We start from the raw sequence: 16,859 nt of genomic DNA on the forward strand, positions 1-16,859 counted from the left end.
ATTAAAGAACATTTCCACGTGGCTGTGATAGCTGTTCGGCTTGCTTCATTACACTCCTGACTCACTCCACATGTGTTCGCTTTACAGCCGAAAATATTTTGGAAGTTAGCGGGGTTGACTGACATTTGCATGAAATCTTCTACCAATCTACCCGAAGACAGATTTTTTTTCCCCCTTCTTTTTATTTTAGCTGGTAATGGGACATTTGACACGTTTTTACATCCAAGATCACAAAATCCGTCATTACTCATATGGGGAGTAAGAGGGGCATTGCAGCAAAGGTTCTTACAAAGCTTTGAACAGTGTATAGTATTTTCATGTTTTATGGTTCCCCCTGTTAGAAAATAAATAAATAAATACGACTAAACAATGTAAATTATACTGTTAATTTAAAATAATCCAATGTTAATACAATGTCTGTGGAAAAATAATAATACCAACTCCTGAGTAAATTTTTTTATACGTTCGTCTTTAAATAACACTACAACTCCCTGCAGCAAGAAACAGAAATGTGATTGGAGTTTAATAAACCACGTGACTGGATTGGACGAATGGCGAAAGACCTAAACAGGAAGCGTTGCATTCAGTCTCAGACAGCGTGAAATCTGAAAGTCAACTCCAGACAAAATGCGGTGCATCTAATACACCTGTTAAATATATTGTCTTCTGAGTCTTCAGATTGTGATAGTAGCATGTTGTACTTTTAGCAGGTTCTGCGTCTTTAACAACAGCATTTGTCACAATGTTGCAGTCGGCAGCTAAAGTCCTTTCTTTTGCATCAGCCACCTCAGTATCTCGGGGAATAGCGGCAGGAATTAGACATTATTGTAAGAATACACCAACTAAACTAAGAGTGTCCCAAGCGCTGTCTGGGGCAGAATTAGGATCTAACATCAAAGTTCAGGTAAGTTATGTTTATTGGTTAGTATTTTTTGGTAACTACGCTTATTTGTGCGATCTACCCTGCCGCAGGAACTTCAGCTCATTTGCAGCTTAACTCACAACAATGGTGGCTTGTTATATGTGATTGCTAAGGATCTGCTAAACAAATCTTGACCCTTATGCAAATTCTGCTGAAACTTGTAAAAAAATTGTAAATAAATAACAATTTTTGTAAAAACCACTTTATGCTAATTTGCCTGAGTGCATGCGTGAAACTTAAGTAGCGACAAACTAAACTGGTATTTGTGAAAGTTAACCACTGCTAACCCTAAATATTTTTTTGCTGACTCCCAGCCATCACTAGCTGAAAATCTGTTACATCACCACATTATCATATTTTCACTATGCCGCTATGTGACTGTAGTAAAACATTTTGTTTTGCCTCTAAGTTACACTCAAAACAAGTGTATTATTAGGTGGAGAGAAAGAGTCCATAAAAATAACTGTATAAACATAAATGAGCTGCGTTTTTGTAGCATCTTTCTAGTTTTATTGACCACTCACACATTCATAGAGGGTTTTCTTTTTACAATATGTTGCCCAAGGTCACTTCCACATATCGGATGTAAACAAAATCCACAAATAATCTGCTTAAGTGCAATATTATTAATTCATTATTCAATTTGATGATCTCAGAATTCCATTTGAAGTGATCATGGTTATTGTTAGTACCAGTACATTACAACACCCATACCCCAATGCCTAATGCTGCACTTTCTCACTTACTTTCAAATAATATCGTACCACATTCTATGCATTTATGTGCCATGTTGAGAAAGAACAAGAAGTGAGTTCTCAAATTACCAACATCCTGATTATGTATGCAAAATGTGCACATTTTGTTTTACCAGATGGAATAGCTGAGCGTAGTTTGTTCTGTGTCTTTGTTTTAGGGATGGGTTCGCTCGGTTAGAGCTCAGAAAGCCAATGTCTTTCTCCATGTGAATGATGGGAGCTCCTTGCAGTCATTGCAGGTTGTCGCAAGTTCAGAGCTGAGTGATCCGTAAGCATTTTGGCATTACTCCCTATAGACAATCCTTTGCCACAGAGTTTCTGACATGAAAAGTGCATGCTTAAAATATTCTTTTGTTTTTCTCACAAATTTAGGTTGCTCACATTTGGTAGTGCTGTTGAAGTCACGGGCATTCTTAAGAAAAGTCCACACCAAAAACAACCAGTTGAACTTGATGCTAAGCAAATCAATGTAGTTGGACAATGTAACCCTGTGGTAAGAACAAATTTCTCATACACATTTTGTAACTGTTTATATGGTTGCTATAGGAATCACAGTTTTATTGTATTTTGTTTTATATTCTTCTTTTTAAGGACTTTCCCTTTAAAATCAAAGAGCGACATGGCCTTGAGTATATTCGCCAATTTCCTCATCTCAGGTGCAGAACAAATGCTTTTAGCTCCCTGTTGAGGATACGAAGTGAGGCCACTGCAGCAATTCACTCATATTTCAAGGTGAGAACATCAGTGGAGGAGTTTCATAAAAAATGAGGAGCAAGAGTTTTTTGGGTTCTTTTATTGTTTACCTTTTTTCCTCCAGGACAATGGCTTTGTAGAGATTAACACTCCAATCATCACCTCAAATGACTGCGAAGGGGCAGGAGAGCTCTTTCAGGTTGAGGTGAGCATCTAAACACACTAACAGCTCTGTTTTTTTTTTTTAAGTTAAAGCCCTGTGCTTTAGTCTGAGCAGATTTATGACACTGTTTGAAAACTTGAAATCCCTGCTTTTAACACAGCCATCAGGCCCAGATTATGCAGAAGGAGAGAACTTTTTCTCTGTACCAGCCTACTTGACCGTGTCTGGACAACTTCATTTGGAAGTGGTGTCAGGGTGAGGTAAACTACAGAAAGCTGACAAATTACAGGAGAAATCAACTTACTTTACGTTGTTGTCACTACATAACTATTGGATGTTAAGTGCTTAATCGTATTGGTTTTCTTACTCTCATTTTACTTTATCAATTTCTGCACATTCTAAAGCTTACATATTCATATCAGTTGTATTCAGCTATGTACACTAAAGTATGTTTCTACTTATAACTCATACTCTTCTAGGGCTTTTTCTAAAGTCTATACATTTGGACCAACTTTCCGTGCAGAGAACTCCCAAAGCAGACGCCACCTGGCTGAGTTTTACATGGTAGAGGCAGAGATCTCCTTCACACAGTCCTTAGAGGATCTCACTAAGGTTAGCTATGTCATATTTGATCTGTATTCGACCTCAGATACAAAATGCTATTTGTCAGTCAAACAGGACATTGAATAACATGTTTAAGCCTGTTAAATTTTTTATTCTATACTACATATTTCTGTACTGGTTATAGATTAATTCGGCTTCCCTTATTTCAAATTCACAGATGTCTGCTGTTCTGTTTGTCAGTTTTTGTTTGAAAGTTTGCATCCTATATTAGGCCAAAGTCTAAAGACATGCTTGCTAGGTTAGTGGTTGTGATTTGAGGTAAATAAAGTGTTGAAATGGTACAGAATAAACCGCTGTATGCATGTGTGGTTAATTGTGGCTTGTAGTATTAAGTGTTCTGTGTGATCAGTAAGATTAGAAAAGCATCTAAAATAAACTGAACTGATGTCATCATATAATTTCCGTGTACTGAACTTCAAATTTTGCAATTTCCCCATGTGACTTTTAAAGTTGCCCTTGTGCACAGTTGCCTGGGAAAGCTTTAATTATTAAACGTGGCCTGCTCCTTAGGTTATGGAGGACATGTTCAGATTTGCCACAGAGCATGTGTTGGCTCACTGTGTGGAGGATGTGGATTTGTTTCACAAGCATGTGACTCCTGGGCACAGGGTAAGTCCTGAAGGACACTTGGGGACATAACCTGGCTCCAGCCATTACTCTGTCTGACTTCATTATTAGCTCAACTTATGTGTTTCCTCTTGCATTCATATATCTCAAGGACACTGTAGATGCTATGCTAAAGAATAGCTTTCCTGTGTAAGTCTATTCCTTTTCTGTATATCACATTTAAAAAGTGGAACACATAAATAACATGGAGACAAAAGTTGAAGGAATATTTGGTGTCTTTTCTAAGGATTACCTACAGAGAAGCTATAGACATCCTGCGCCGCAATTCAGAGAGATTTGCCTTCCCAACAGATGTGAGTGGCAATGATTACATTTTTATGTTGATATTGCAAACTAGATCTATTTCTCTACACTCTGCTTGCTAACAACAAGTTTATTCCACACGGCTCTTCTTTTCTACAGTGGGGCTGTGACCTTAAGACAGAACACGAGAAGTACCTGGTGAAACACTGTGGCAACATTCCAGTCTTTGTCACTGATTATCCTTATGATCTGAAGCCTTTTTATGCAAGAGACAACCAGGATCATCCTGAGCGTACAGTAAGAGTCAGTTATACTGTATAACAGGGTGAATGAATGATCTAACCTCTCATTTCCTTCTTTGTAGTGTCAGTTAGGGTATTTCAGTAATTTGCATATCTGAGCTGATTTTGACTGTTGTGCAGGCAGCTGCAGTGGACCTTCTTATGCCAGGAGTTGGAGAGCTCTGTGGGGGCTCCCTAAGAGAGGAGAGGCTGAATCTCCTGAGTGCTCGGCTGGAAGAGTAAGAATTCATACTCCACGAGTATAGGAAGGCTTGTGCCAAAAGATTTCGACTACATTTTTCAATTTATCCTCAATTGCTTTACAATTTTTCCTGAATGCATTCAGAGCAGTCATAATCCTGCCTGTGAGACTCCGGGCCAGCTGGTGCAGTTTAAGTCTTGCGGAGGCTGATTAAAATAAAGAAAATGCTCTGTACCCCCATTCCTCACCCCCTCCCTCCCTTGTCTCTGACACATCTTGTTGTATCAGACTAGATGGGTTAGCATCTATTTTGCATGGCTTAGTGTTTTACCTCACTGCCCATTAAAGATATTACACTGAAAGGAAACTTTTATGGCATGCTATTTCTGAAGTTTGATCATAAAGTTATATGACTCTGCCCATAAAAATCAAGATACCATACCTGATCTAAATTTGATTGATCTCCTGTCCAAGGTTGTGTCTGTTTTCAGTCCCTTTATACTTATGCATGCTGGATCTCCTCTGATATGGTAAAATGGTGACCTTTAACTTTTTGGGAAGAGAACAAAGTTGCAGAGGGGCAAATCTGGCAAGAATATCGCTGCACCTGCGTTTCTGTGGCCAAACAAAATGTTTCATTGCACTATGTGAAGATACATTATGGCTTTGAAGTTGAAGTAATTTTAGCTGGATTTCCTCTCTCAGATATCTCAAGATGTTACTGTAGAACTCTGCATTGCTATTCTGACCCTGGGGGAGGAATTCAGCTTGCACATGAATTAAAATAAAGGAATAAATCAAAAAACACCTTGCCTGCTCTCGCACTCCTGACCTAATAGATCATCTTCAGACATCGACACTGCATGCACATCCACTAAAATCTCCTGTGGGTCACTGGGTCTTACCCAGAGATCTAGCTACCATTACAAATGAGGATCCTTGACATAAATGTTGTGTCACGGACGTTGATGTTTGCACAAGTTTAAGGTTCATGTTGAAAATTCAGGTGCGCAGGTGGTCAGAACAGGACATCTAGGGAGCAATATGAAATTAGAAGCAGTGCTGCAAGTGCTCCAGAGTTTAACAAGAAGGTGACCTTGATGGGTGAGTTCAGACAGCTTTACATAAATTATTGTTTTTCTATTTTTATGGGTGGAGTCTTGTAACTTTTTAATCACATCTCTTCTAATTTATATAAAGGAATTTAGGTGTTTGTAAACAAAAAAGAAAATATTGTACTGTGCAAAATACGGAGCATTTGTGTGGCACTTTCATGCAGCAGTGGACAAAACCATTGAAATCATGCATTTATTGTAGAACTTGATCTCATGTCAATTATTGTACTTTTTTCCAGGGCTGGATTAGAAGACGTCTATAGCTGGTAAAGTAATAATAGTAAAAAACATCTGTATATTTATGATATTTTAATGGACATTAAAAGAAGTCTAAAAACACTTATGAATTTTGCAGGTATCTGGACTTGAGGCGTTTTGGCTCTGTCCCTCATGGCGGCTTTGGACTGGGATTTGAGCGATATTTGCAATGCATTCTTGGTGTCGACAACATAAAAGATGTCGTTCCTTTCCCGAGATTTTCTCATTCTTGTCTTCTGTGAAAAAACAATTCATTCAAAACATTTTGGATGTGTTAAAGTTATGTATGTCTTGAAAACATTAAATAAATGTAATATTCTGGATTGTTTTCATTTTGTTTATTTCTGTTTGCTTCTATAATGGGAATTGCTCATTGCCAGAATTTGAATTGATGCATTTTAGTTTTCAAGGGATACTTGATGACATGAGCAATACTTCCTAGGGAAGCTGGTTACTTTAATTTTCTGGTTCACTTTTCCAACAAGGTTGGTTTTAAGAGCAAGATGTTAACTTCCCACCAGATGGTGCCTTTTCCCATTTCAACTAGTGTGAAAATGCCAATTTTTTGCCAAGTTAAATTTGTTACCTGAATCCATATTATCTGTTTTTCCAAAACGCAGAAAGTTAAGAAACTGCCTTCTGTCTGTCATAATTTCGAACTATACTTGGATCACATTATGGGCTCAAACAACACTTTTTTTTTATTTTATTATTATTTAGAGAAAATAATGTACGGGGTTTGAAATATCAGCAAATCGCTTCTAGATCTGCTCGTTGTGTTAGAGACAAATTGATATTGTTTTATCTGGAGTCGCTTGGGGAGCTGTTTAGTAGCAGATCTTCCCCCATCCTGTTCATCCCAGTGCAGCCCATCCCTCTATTCACGGTGGGCGTGGTATCTAAGGAAAACAAACTGCAGACACCCTATGATACTTCCTCACCCTGCATCAGTTGAGTTTGGCGGCGGCTCTTCGTCAGCCGGTCGTGCGTAATTGCCTAAAAGCAGAATCGCACCGTTTTGCACGCCTCTTGTTTTACACGGTACCATTGGGAGCGACTGTCTAAATCTCCGACCATCAGTACTTTGATTTTTATCAAATGGGGGGAGCAGACAGCAGCAGGGAGAGCCAAACCCCGACAGCACTTTGAACAGGCAAGCCCTAAGGAGCCATCATGTACTAGTGGCAAACCGCAGTTTCAGAGCGAGAAGAAGCAGCAGACACTGACAAACATGAGCGGTGGAGAAATCATCTTCCAAGGCTGGCTGAGAAAATCACCACCGGAGAAAAAACTCAGAAGATATGTAAGTGAATCCACTTCCGTTTAGTTCGTCTACGTTTAGAAGTTTGATCTGTACAGAAGTTACCCGATTTGTCTGCTTTCTCACTCTGCCAAAGTGACTCTTTGTGTTCATGTCATTTGATAGTAACTGCTGTCAAACTCGTATAGTTTACTTGTAGCCGGTGCATCCTTTTTCTAACTTGTAAAGATCTCATGAAGACAGTTTACAGCATCACGCCCAGATAATAAAAGAAACGACTAATATACAACAACAAAAAATGATAATAAATACAAAAAGGTTTTCAAAGGTCCCTGGGTTTAATCCGATTGCACAGTGAACAAACTAATGTTTGTAATGATTACTGATCTTTGATGGTCTGTAATGTAAGCCTGAAGGCAGAACAGTGAATACAGAGCGTGTAAAGGGGCAAAGTTTTAAAACCTTTATGTCCCACAGATGAGACAGTATTCTGTGTTTCCTGTGATCTTTCCACTCTTTCTGACTGTACAGTTGTGTGTGTGTGTGTGTGTGCGTGTGTGCATCTAACATAGATATAGACAAACCAAAACAAGAGGATACTGAGTACTACATTATTGATTCTATGCAGGATTTATTGAACCATCCCATCAAGGTCCACTTGATATTAAACCCTCACTTAACTGCTTCTGTATTGTAAACAGCAGACAATTTGCAATATTTTAGAAAACTAACATCATTTAGTAAAAAATGGTGATGGAATTTGTGCTTTAGTCTTATAGTCCTAATTTGGTGTGGAGTCCACTAAAATCATGAAATGACAGCAGATTTTACATGAAAGGCCACCCGCTGGGATGTATGATAATAACACGGAGGTAAGCCTGTGCAATAGATGACAGCTGTCTATAATTTTGGCTAAAGAGCTGAGATGCACGCAAACTGTCGTTTGGTTTTATCCAAATATGATGAGGTAATGTCTAATCAACAACTGATGTGACCAGTTTTCATCCTAGCCAAGTCAACTAATGTCACAACACTTGAGTGCTTTGATAAGTCTATATAAGCCAAAGCTGCTGGTCTCTTGCTGGATGCTAGGCAGGGGAATGGCTACAAATCAGATAATAGGATTTATGAAGGCAGATAGAGCCATGAGACAATCTCCTATAAATACAGCTGTCCACTGTTTTTGTATGGTGTAGCGTTACCAGGCCTCTCCGTGTTCCTGCTAGCTGATTTTGCCATGATGTCATCTCTCTGTTTCATCTGGAAATCCATCCTTGAATGTCTTCAGATGCTGTCCGGTCATTTAGTCATTGTCTTCCACTTAAAGCTGGCTAATGTTTACACAGAGACCACCATGGACAGTATGGAAAGGCAGCTGCAATACTACAGAGGAAAAAAAATTGCTTGGTTACAGTACTATATAAACAACCAGAGAGAGAGAAAAAAAAACTCTCAAGGCAAGATAGAGCCCACATAATGGACTGCAAGCAAGAAAGCAGGGAGCAGCCTCGGAGCCCTTCTCACACTGCTTCTCACCCTGAAAAATAACCTATAAACAACTACACAAACACCGTTTCAGCCAGAAAACAGAGTCATGAGGTGGAGTGTCCAGAACAGGCAGACTTGTGAATGCGATCATCTGTCCATCTGACATTCCTTCCACTTAAAGTCAGGCTATATGGACAATCAGGGCCATTTATTTACCAGTATTGCTGTCATCTGATGCAATTACGTGAATGTAGCAGGATATTTTCAGATACAATACTCCAGACATTCCTGAAGGTGTGCTGTGCTTGAGAACGTGGTAGCAACTTTGATCGGTCAGTAGAAGAGGTGAAAGGAATGTGTTGTTTTGGAGCCGTAACTGCCATGTTTTATGTTAAAATGTTCAGTTCAGTCGTGCCAATCAGAGGGGATTATTTATGAAAATATATCTTAATCCTTAATAACAACTTCCCTGTCAATATTCAACCATTTGTACCACCGTGCCCTTCCCAAACCAGCTGAGGCCTGTGTTTGTTAATCAGTAGTTAGCTGATGAAATAGTCGGTCGTTGTATTTATCGTCTCCCGCGACCTTCCACAGATGATTTCTGAAAATATGCCACATAGCTCATTTAGTGCAGTGTAGAATCTGCTCCGGTGTAGGGCGAGAGTAAAAACTGGTACTACCACTGCAGGCCCGACATGCAAATCATGTGCAAAGCAAAACACTGCCAGTTAAAGCATGGATGCAACTAGTGGAGAAGACAGGAGACAGCATGTTTATGCAATGTGATGACTAGTCATAGTTTAAGGTTTTCTAATTGTATATGTGAATCACTCGCCACAGTGACTTACTTACTGTACAACAGCTCCTCACTTCACAAATGCAGCCCCTCTCAAACATGTGACAGTGGCTTTGCAGACGTGTGGTTAATTTTCACTTCTTTCCCACCAAAAAAAAAAGTCACAGTCTAAATGTAAATCACTTGGTTGGAGTTTATCTCCTCTTCGGGGCTGATTGAGGTTCCAGAGGTGGGCAGTGTTTTAATGCTGGGGGTGGGAGTGGCCCAGCTGCTTTTTTTGAACAACGTCCAGAATAAGCAGCGAGAACATGAAAACAACTGACGAATCCAGTGTGTTCCCAGTTCCTCTTGCATAGTTCGGCTGAGGTAATTTTTACTCATCACTGGTGGTCAGACAGTGAGCTTAATCATGTCTGCTATATGAAGCTACAAACAATCTTCTACGTGTCGCTGCTGTGTACTAAACAATCTTCCCATTATAAAATCAATACATTGCAAATAATAATACTAAAGTTTACACTAGTTTTTCTTGGCTTGTTGTAAAGAAGAAAAAAAATCTTTGGCTTCTTCCTAAATAGATACTTTCAGTATTGACATGTGTCATGATAAGTTGTCTATATTAATCCTGCACAGTGTGACTCACACTGCATACATTAAAAACTGTCTTTCTTGCTCTCCGGCTGATCAAGCTGCTGTTTGCTAAACTCTTCCCATCTGTCCATTGTTGTACCTGACATCACAGACGTGTTTGTTCAAATACAGTAAAGCGCTGCTACATTCCAGACAGATCGTATCGGCAAGGTGATATCTTTTGCGTCTTCTTTCTCCCGCTTGCCCTTTTAAAAGGCTGTGCACTTTTTCCCTTGTGGATGGCACGCTGGAGAAGAGAGGAAGAGAGATGAGGGGAGTCAGTGAGGTTTAAAGGCAGGCATAGCAGAGCAGCAGCCTGTGTCCCACTGTCAGCTGCCGGGTCTGCTGTTGTTTTGCAGAGGGGCTTTGGGAAGTCCTTGCCCTTAGAGGTCAACTCCAAACACCTCCCAGTTCCTGCTTTGACAGACAACCGGCACTCCACAGACATTTTCCTTGTTCCATCTCATCTGTGGGCCTTTCCCCCCACAACACTGGGGTGGCTTTAAGTGACACTATTGATATCTAATGATTTTTTTTTTTTTTTTGCTAAAATCATTAGATATGTTCACTTAAAAGAATTCTTGTGTTTGACCTGTGATTTTTTTTTTTTTGTTGCTTTATAATCTGTTCATTATTTTTAGTTTTGCTTGGTGGGTTATACTGATTGTTCTTTTATATATTTTGTCTGGTGTTCTTTCATTGGCAGTCCATTAAATGAAGTGAATGCAGATTATAAATATATATTTATTTTTCATGGTCTGATTTGAAACTTTGTTATGCCATACTCTGCTTTGCCATGAACTTGTAGAATGTAATTCTACCAATAGCAGATGCCAGACTTCCTTTGGATGGTACCTACAGGAAGTATTGCGAAAAGTCCCATGACAGGAATAGTAATTAAATTGGTGAGTCGTACATAAATGCGCTTCCATTTATGAAAGCCTTAAGAGCCGAGCTCAAAATAGCGTCCTTCTGAAGGAAATTAGAGCCTATTGATTTTTTTTTTTTTGTGATTTGGACTAACAGTGAGATTGTTTATGCTTTTTTGATGACATTTAAGAAAGCGCACATGGTCTAATATAATGGTGCTTCAAATAAAAATGAGTCAGACTACAACAACTTTGATCATAAACAGTTGACCTAAACAACTCTCGTGGTTATTCTGTTTTCATTTTTGACCCAAGTGGTAAAAGCAGTCTAGGAAAAAATGCACTGACGTCATCTGCAAGTTGTGCATGCATAAACTTTATGCCGGTTAGTTTCATGTTCACCCACGTGTGGAGTTTTTTCTCCATTTAGAGGAATCTAGTTTCTGTACTGATTAAATCCAAATGTAGAGTAATTGACAAAAATCACGCGTTTAGTTCAAACTTAGATGTCATATGACTATCATTAGATCGTCCTCCTGAAGCAAGTGAGCTGTCATGCTGTTGTCACCAGCAAACGGAGGCATACATCTAAGTATAATTCAAGTTACGCCCACAAGTTAGAATATTTTTAACATTCAGTGAAATGATCTGATTATCAATACCACACACTGAGATTAAGGTAGGATGGAAAAATGTGTATTTCTAGCATACATTTGACTCAGCAAGCAAATAAGTAGGTGGTTGTTTTTTTGTTTTGTTTTTTAATAACAGCAGCTTGTTTTTCATATTGTCACACTTCTTTGGATGTTCATCAAACTGTGGAATCTTAAAGGTGTCGTTCACTGAAATTTCAATATTAAATATCTTCGAGAAATTAGTGTGGTTGATAGTTCGAATGAGCTTTGAGGAATGCACCCATGTGTGGAAAAAAACAGGTGGGAAGGCACTGGCCAAACTTTTACCAGTTAAGAAAGTTTTGTAGGGGTTGTTAATGTGTTTATACCATGAAATATAAGTGTAGTAAATAATTTAAATATGCCAAAACACAGACTGTTTTGTCTCTGTTTTATGTGAATCTCATTGCCTTTCGGCAGTACTTTGTAGGAGTTTGAAAAACAAAGTGACTTTTGGTTGAGGTTGTGGTGCAGGTTGTGGCAGTCATAATGAAAACAGTGACAAGCATGCATATGTTTCTGTATATGGCATTGGTAAATATTTTGCTTGAGGACATTGTAATACACTGGAAAAAACAAGTGTTTTGTCTTATATTTATGATAAGATCACGTGTTCTAATTCTGGCTACTTGTATGGGGGAGTTTAACACGTTTTATTGATAACAATGCTTTTTTTAATAATAGATGATTTTCACATCATTCTAAGTCACATGCTAAAAGAGTTAAAGACAAAATATTAATATTTGAATAAATCAATTAAGCTTAAGCTTTTTCTAATACAAGCTTTTACATCATCATCGCTACATTCGCACCTCACTTAGGCATTTCTTTCATACGAACATCTAGACATGGATGAGTCATTGCATGCCAGTTATAGGAACTGAAATTTCCAATAACTGAGTCTAGATAAGAATAAACTAATGAGTAATGTTTGTAACCAGTGTGTAAATATAGACTTCTAGGGCACTACACCACAGAGCTAACATTAAAACCTGATGCCTAATATTTTCTAGCTTTCCTTCATGCTGCCAAAAAAGCTTTAATCAGTTGAGACATGGACATGTGTCTCCTGGGAATACCCTGTGGTGTCTGGCGCAGGGACATTGACTGCTGGTTATGTTTTGGGGCTTCCACGGTTTGAGCCTGTTCAGGTGCATTAGCTGACGCTCGATTGGATTGAGATCTTGGAATCTGGAGGCTTGGTTGATACCCCCTCCCTGAGCTTGTTCTGTTTTGTTTTTGATGGGGCAGTTAATTCTGAATATCTCCTCTTATTATCTTTAGTTGGGCATTTTGTTGAAAAATTCAGAAATTGTATTTATTTGTTATGTCAGTGTTGCTGAAAACATATTTTTGGTTCCCACTGGTTCCGTTTGTTGTTCATGCAAAAGACAACGTGGATAATGATATGACGTCCATGACGACTCTATGACGTGCTGTCCAGTCACAGGAGCATGTTCAGTGAGAGGCTGAGATTACCTAAATGCACCACTAAACGACACAGGAAGTCATTCCTGCCAGTAGCTATCTCCCTGTACAATGTCTCCATCTAATGCACAGTGCACAGTGCAATAGTTACACCCTTTTGCACATCATCTACAGTGAAAATAACCGTTTTACAGTTTTCTATATATATATATATTTAATTTCTTGAATATTAGTATTATTATTTTTGTGACTTTTTAATATGTTGTATTATGTAATTCTGTTCAGTCTGTTACTGGAGCAACTGTAACCACATGATTTCTTTAGGGATCTTCACCGTGATTATTTCTGGCACAAAAAAAGTCAAGATGATAAAGCAAATGTTAAGTATTTAGCACCTAACTTTAAATAATATGTATTTTAATACAGTCATTGATAGCTCTAGATCAAGTCTGTCCCTGATTTGCTGTTGCTGGACCCAGAAACCTGCCAAGTGTTTATTTTATTTTTGTCTGTTTTCATCTCTCTGTGCTTTTCTTTTCTTTCTTCACTTTCCCAACTGGTCCAGGCAGAGGGCCACTTCTCTGGGTCTGGCTCTGCTGGAGGTCTCTTCATGTGAGAGGAAAGTTTTCTCCCCACAGTCATTGTGCTTGCTCAGAGGGACTCGTTGATTTTCTCTGTGTAATATTGGGGATGTAAAGTTTTAATGTAAAGTTAGCCGGGATGTTGGGAATTAGTGCCTTGTAAATCTAATTTAACAACTACATTTATTCATTTTAAGTTGTAAAATGTTCATTAAATGTGCCACTTATTAAATGTACTACATTGGTGTCTCTTTCAATTATAGCTTAATTACTAGTATTTTGCAAATCATCTGTCTGCTGCCTTAAGTAAAGTTTATATTGAGGTTTTGTCCAGTCTTAAAGTTTATTTTTCCCAAATTTAAAAATACAAACGCTATTTCACACCACGAATTATAGCAACACGGCAAAGTGGCTGTATATTTACTACAAAAAAGAAATTCTTACCATTAAGGCAAAAGGAGTCAGTTGTGAGCTGGACCATGAAAACTGAGCACATAAAAATAATAAAAGAACTTGTAAAAAAAAAAAAAATGTTGGTCATTAAAAAGCAGCATCGTGAAATTAAAATGCTAATTTATTTGATCATCTTATTCTCAAACAAAACAAACAAAAAAATACATCTATATTGTGTTACATAAAACTTTCAGTAAGACCTTGACAAAAATGTCAGTGGCTGACTTCAGTGATGCACATGGCCTCATAGACATGTAGCTTGCGAATCCATTTGAGTGATTCTCCAACAAAAACCTCACTGTGGTCAGATTTTCTCCTTGTATGGAAATGTTTCTGCTCACAGGACCACTTCCATTCCAGAGGCGTCTAATTCACTATATATAAGATATATAAAACCACCTTGCAAGGAATTAGAAAGATCAGGAGATGTTCACAGCACATTCGCGTAGACGTGTACAAGCTGACGCAGATGGCAGAGGAAGCAACACAAAGAGTTCTGATTAAAGATAATGCTTCCCGTTAGTTAAACTGTCAGGGTGGGCTCATCTAAATAAGCCCAGCCTTTTTCTGATACGAGCGATTACTCATTTTCATAATGATGCAAGTGTTCAACCATCAATTGAGGCTGATTATATCTACTGAGAGCTTTTTAGAGGTTGTTTTTCAAAGGCTGTGTTGCAGATTTTGCAGATCATCGCCCCCGTAAAGCGAGTGAATGAGAGCAGTAGGTACCAAATGTTGCATCCCTCTTGATCATCGTCACACCTGTGCGATGAGGCTGTCTGTCATAGTGATGTGATGGCGTGGTATTTGGAATCCTATTTGCTAAAATGTTATGAAAGCTAAAAGGTATGAGGCTCTACTCTGCATATGAAGCTGTGTTCAGAGGACCTAGTCTGTATTTGCAGTCTCTAGCTCACCTCTGACCTTTTATTAACTTATGAGAATTTATGGGCATGTTTAGGCCTTATCTTTATGTGTTATGTATTCCAGCTGCTGTCCTTCCAAGGCTAGTGTTTTGACTATTGGGAAACTTGAGTGGTTTGATTTAAATTGCAGGAGTGCTCTAATGCATTTGCTATATTCCCCAGTAGTTTATACTCACAGAAACTCTTCTGTTTAACATTTTTTCATGTTTACCTTACTGGGCACAAGGCCGGGACAAAGCTGCGTCCCACTCTTCTCGACTCAGTAAATGTAGCGGCTAACGATGCATACTGTTGGCACGTTTTGTTTGTAACCTGAATTTATTGCAAGTGCTCCAGAATGTCTTTTATAAACTTTGTCTGCTTAACATCTTACTCAGAGCCAATATAGAACCCATGTAAACTCTACAGCTTCCAAAGAATCATTTGTGGCTTATGTAAGATTATATAAATGGATGTCGTATAGATAAATACAGATAAATGGTACCTTTTAAGCACAGACAAGACAAACTTACTTTTAGTGGATTATCATTCTCCTCTCTTGCAGATTGAGTATGTCATTGTTTTGTTTTCTGGGAGTTTTCGAGAATAATTCAGATTACGCTGTGTTTTTGTGCTGTGTAGATGGCCGTGTGCTATTCTTCAGCTTAATCTCGATCACATTCCCTCACTTGCTCAAACTCCAGCCTGCTCCTACAATGTGTTGTTATGTGTGACCTGCTATTGATTGGGACGGGATAATCAGGGCTCTGTTGTCATTGTGTATCCAGCTTTGTCTCCTCTCGCATAAACTGGAATCACAAGTGTTTAGGCATTTACTCACAGAGTCACGGTCATTTTAACCATTGTCCTTCCTAATTCACATGTTGCAAAGTCATCCTCGCTGTTGTTCTTTTGTTGAAAGATTTTTCTTTTAAACCATAATCAAGCAGCATATGACAGGCACAAAAATTAAAGTATTGTGTATTAAATATTCCTCCTTCATTTCACTGTTATAGGATAAGTAGGGTTTTTTTTTTGTAGGAGGGCTACTATAATTGACAGTTGCTTAGGATGAGTGAAATGAAAAGCTACATCATGCTAACACTGTATGAGCACTCCTTGTTGCCTAGTATTATTAATGAATTTCACAAATAAGATTTCATGGGAGGTAAAAGTGACCAGCGAATCCTGTTTATCACTTTTTACTTAACTTCACTGGCAATGAGCAAGCACCTGTTTGTTTTCGTGCCGTCTCTCAGGTGTTTTTAGTGTGTGAGCGCTATTAAACAAGGGCACGCCGGCCGAGGTGTCCAATTCAGCTTAAACCAAGTAAAGATGACATGATGTAATTCCCTTTTCCACAATGTGACCATAATAAAAGCTGGTAGTAGATTAGAAAATGTACACAAAGACACACAGGGTGATTACAGAGGGTCTGCTGCAGCTCTACAGTGCCAGTGTTTGTGCAGCTGTGTAGTGTGTGTGTGTGTACTACAGCATCCGGTAAACCAGAGGAGGTACAGTCAAAGAAACACAACCTGTTGTCTCCTCTTTCACTCCTTTAATAGTACCAGATGTAAATAAGACTATTCTAACCCCTAGCTTGGATAGCATAGTTTGTCATGACTGTTTGCTCATGCACATTTAAAAACATGTTGACTGATGTACGCCATCCAGCCTGTTGACACAGCCTACTACTAACCACACACTATGTATTGCCGTAGTGTTGTAAAAGGCACACCTTAGATAATTGTTTAGGCCACAGCCATCTCTAAGTTCATTAGACTGTGTAATTGGCACTGCGAGGCTCTATTTGTTCACGTACATCAGACAGAGCCTGTTTTTACTGTGTTTTACAGTAGACGAGCCAGTACAATATATTTTT

General features: G+C 38.6%; 2 protein-coding genes across 4 annotated transcripts in view; both read left to right on the forward strand.

Moving 5' to 3' along the window:
- Positions 1–566: 566 nt before the first annotated feature.
- Positions 567–6,202, forward strand: nars2 (asparaginyl-tRNA synthetase 2, mitochondrial). The gene is made up of 14 exons (XM_085131050.1): positions 567–904; positions 1,836–1,945; positions 2,050–2,170; positions 2,269–2,409; positions 2,495–2,575; positions 2,694–2,788; positions 3,013–3,145; positions 3,668–3,766; positions 3,876–3,913; positions 4,011–4,077; positions 4,187–4,324; positions 4,450–4,547; positions 5,865–5,891; positions 5,981–6,202. Exons 1-14 carry the CDS (start codon positions 743–745, stop codon positions 6,123–6,125), a joined length of 1,455 nt encoding a protein of 484 aa, XP_084987176.1. The 5' UTR covers positions 567–742; the 3' UTR covers positions 6,126–6,202.
- Positions 6,203–6,306: 104 nt separating this feature from the next.
- Positions 6,307–16,859, forward strand: part of gab2 (GRB2-associated binding protein 2) — a 35,341-nt gene continuing 24,788 nt past the window's right edge. For all 3 annotated transcript variants that reach the window (XM_085131047.1, XM_085131048.1, XM_085131049.1), the window contains exon 1: positions 6,307–7,186. In XM_085131047.1, the coding sequence (XP_084987173.1) occupies positions 7,115–7,186 (72 nt within the window). In that variant the 5' untranslated portion in view covers positions 6,307–7,114. The remainder of the gene's footprint in view (positions 7,187–16,859) is intronic.

This window comes from Neolamprologus multifasciatus, chromosome 14, assembly GCF_963576455.1.
Source record: "Neolamprologus multifasciatus chromosome 14, fNeoMul1.2, whole genome shotgun sequence".
NCBI classification, from domain to species: Eukaryota; Metazoa; Chordata; class Actinopteri; order Cichliformes; family Cichlidae; genus Neolamprologus; species Neolamprologus multifasciatus.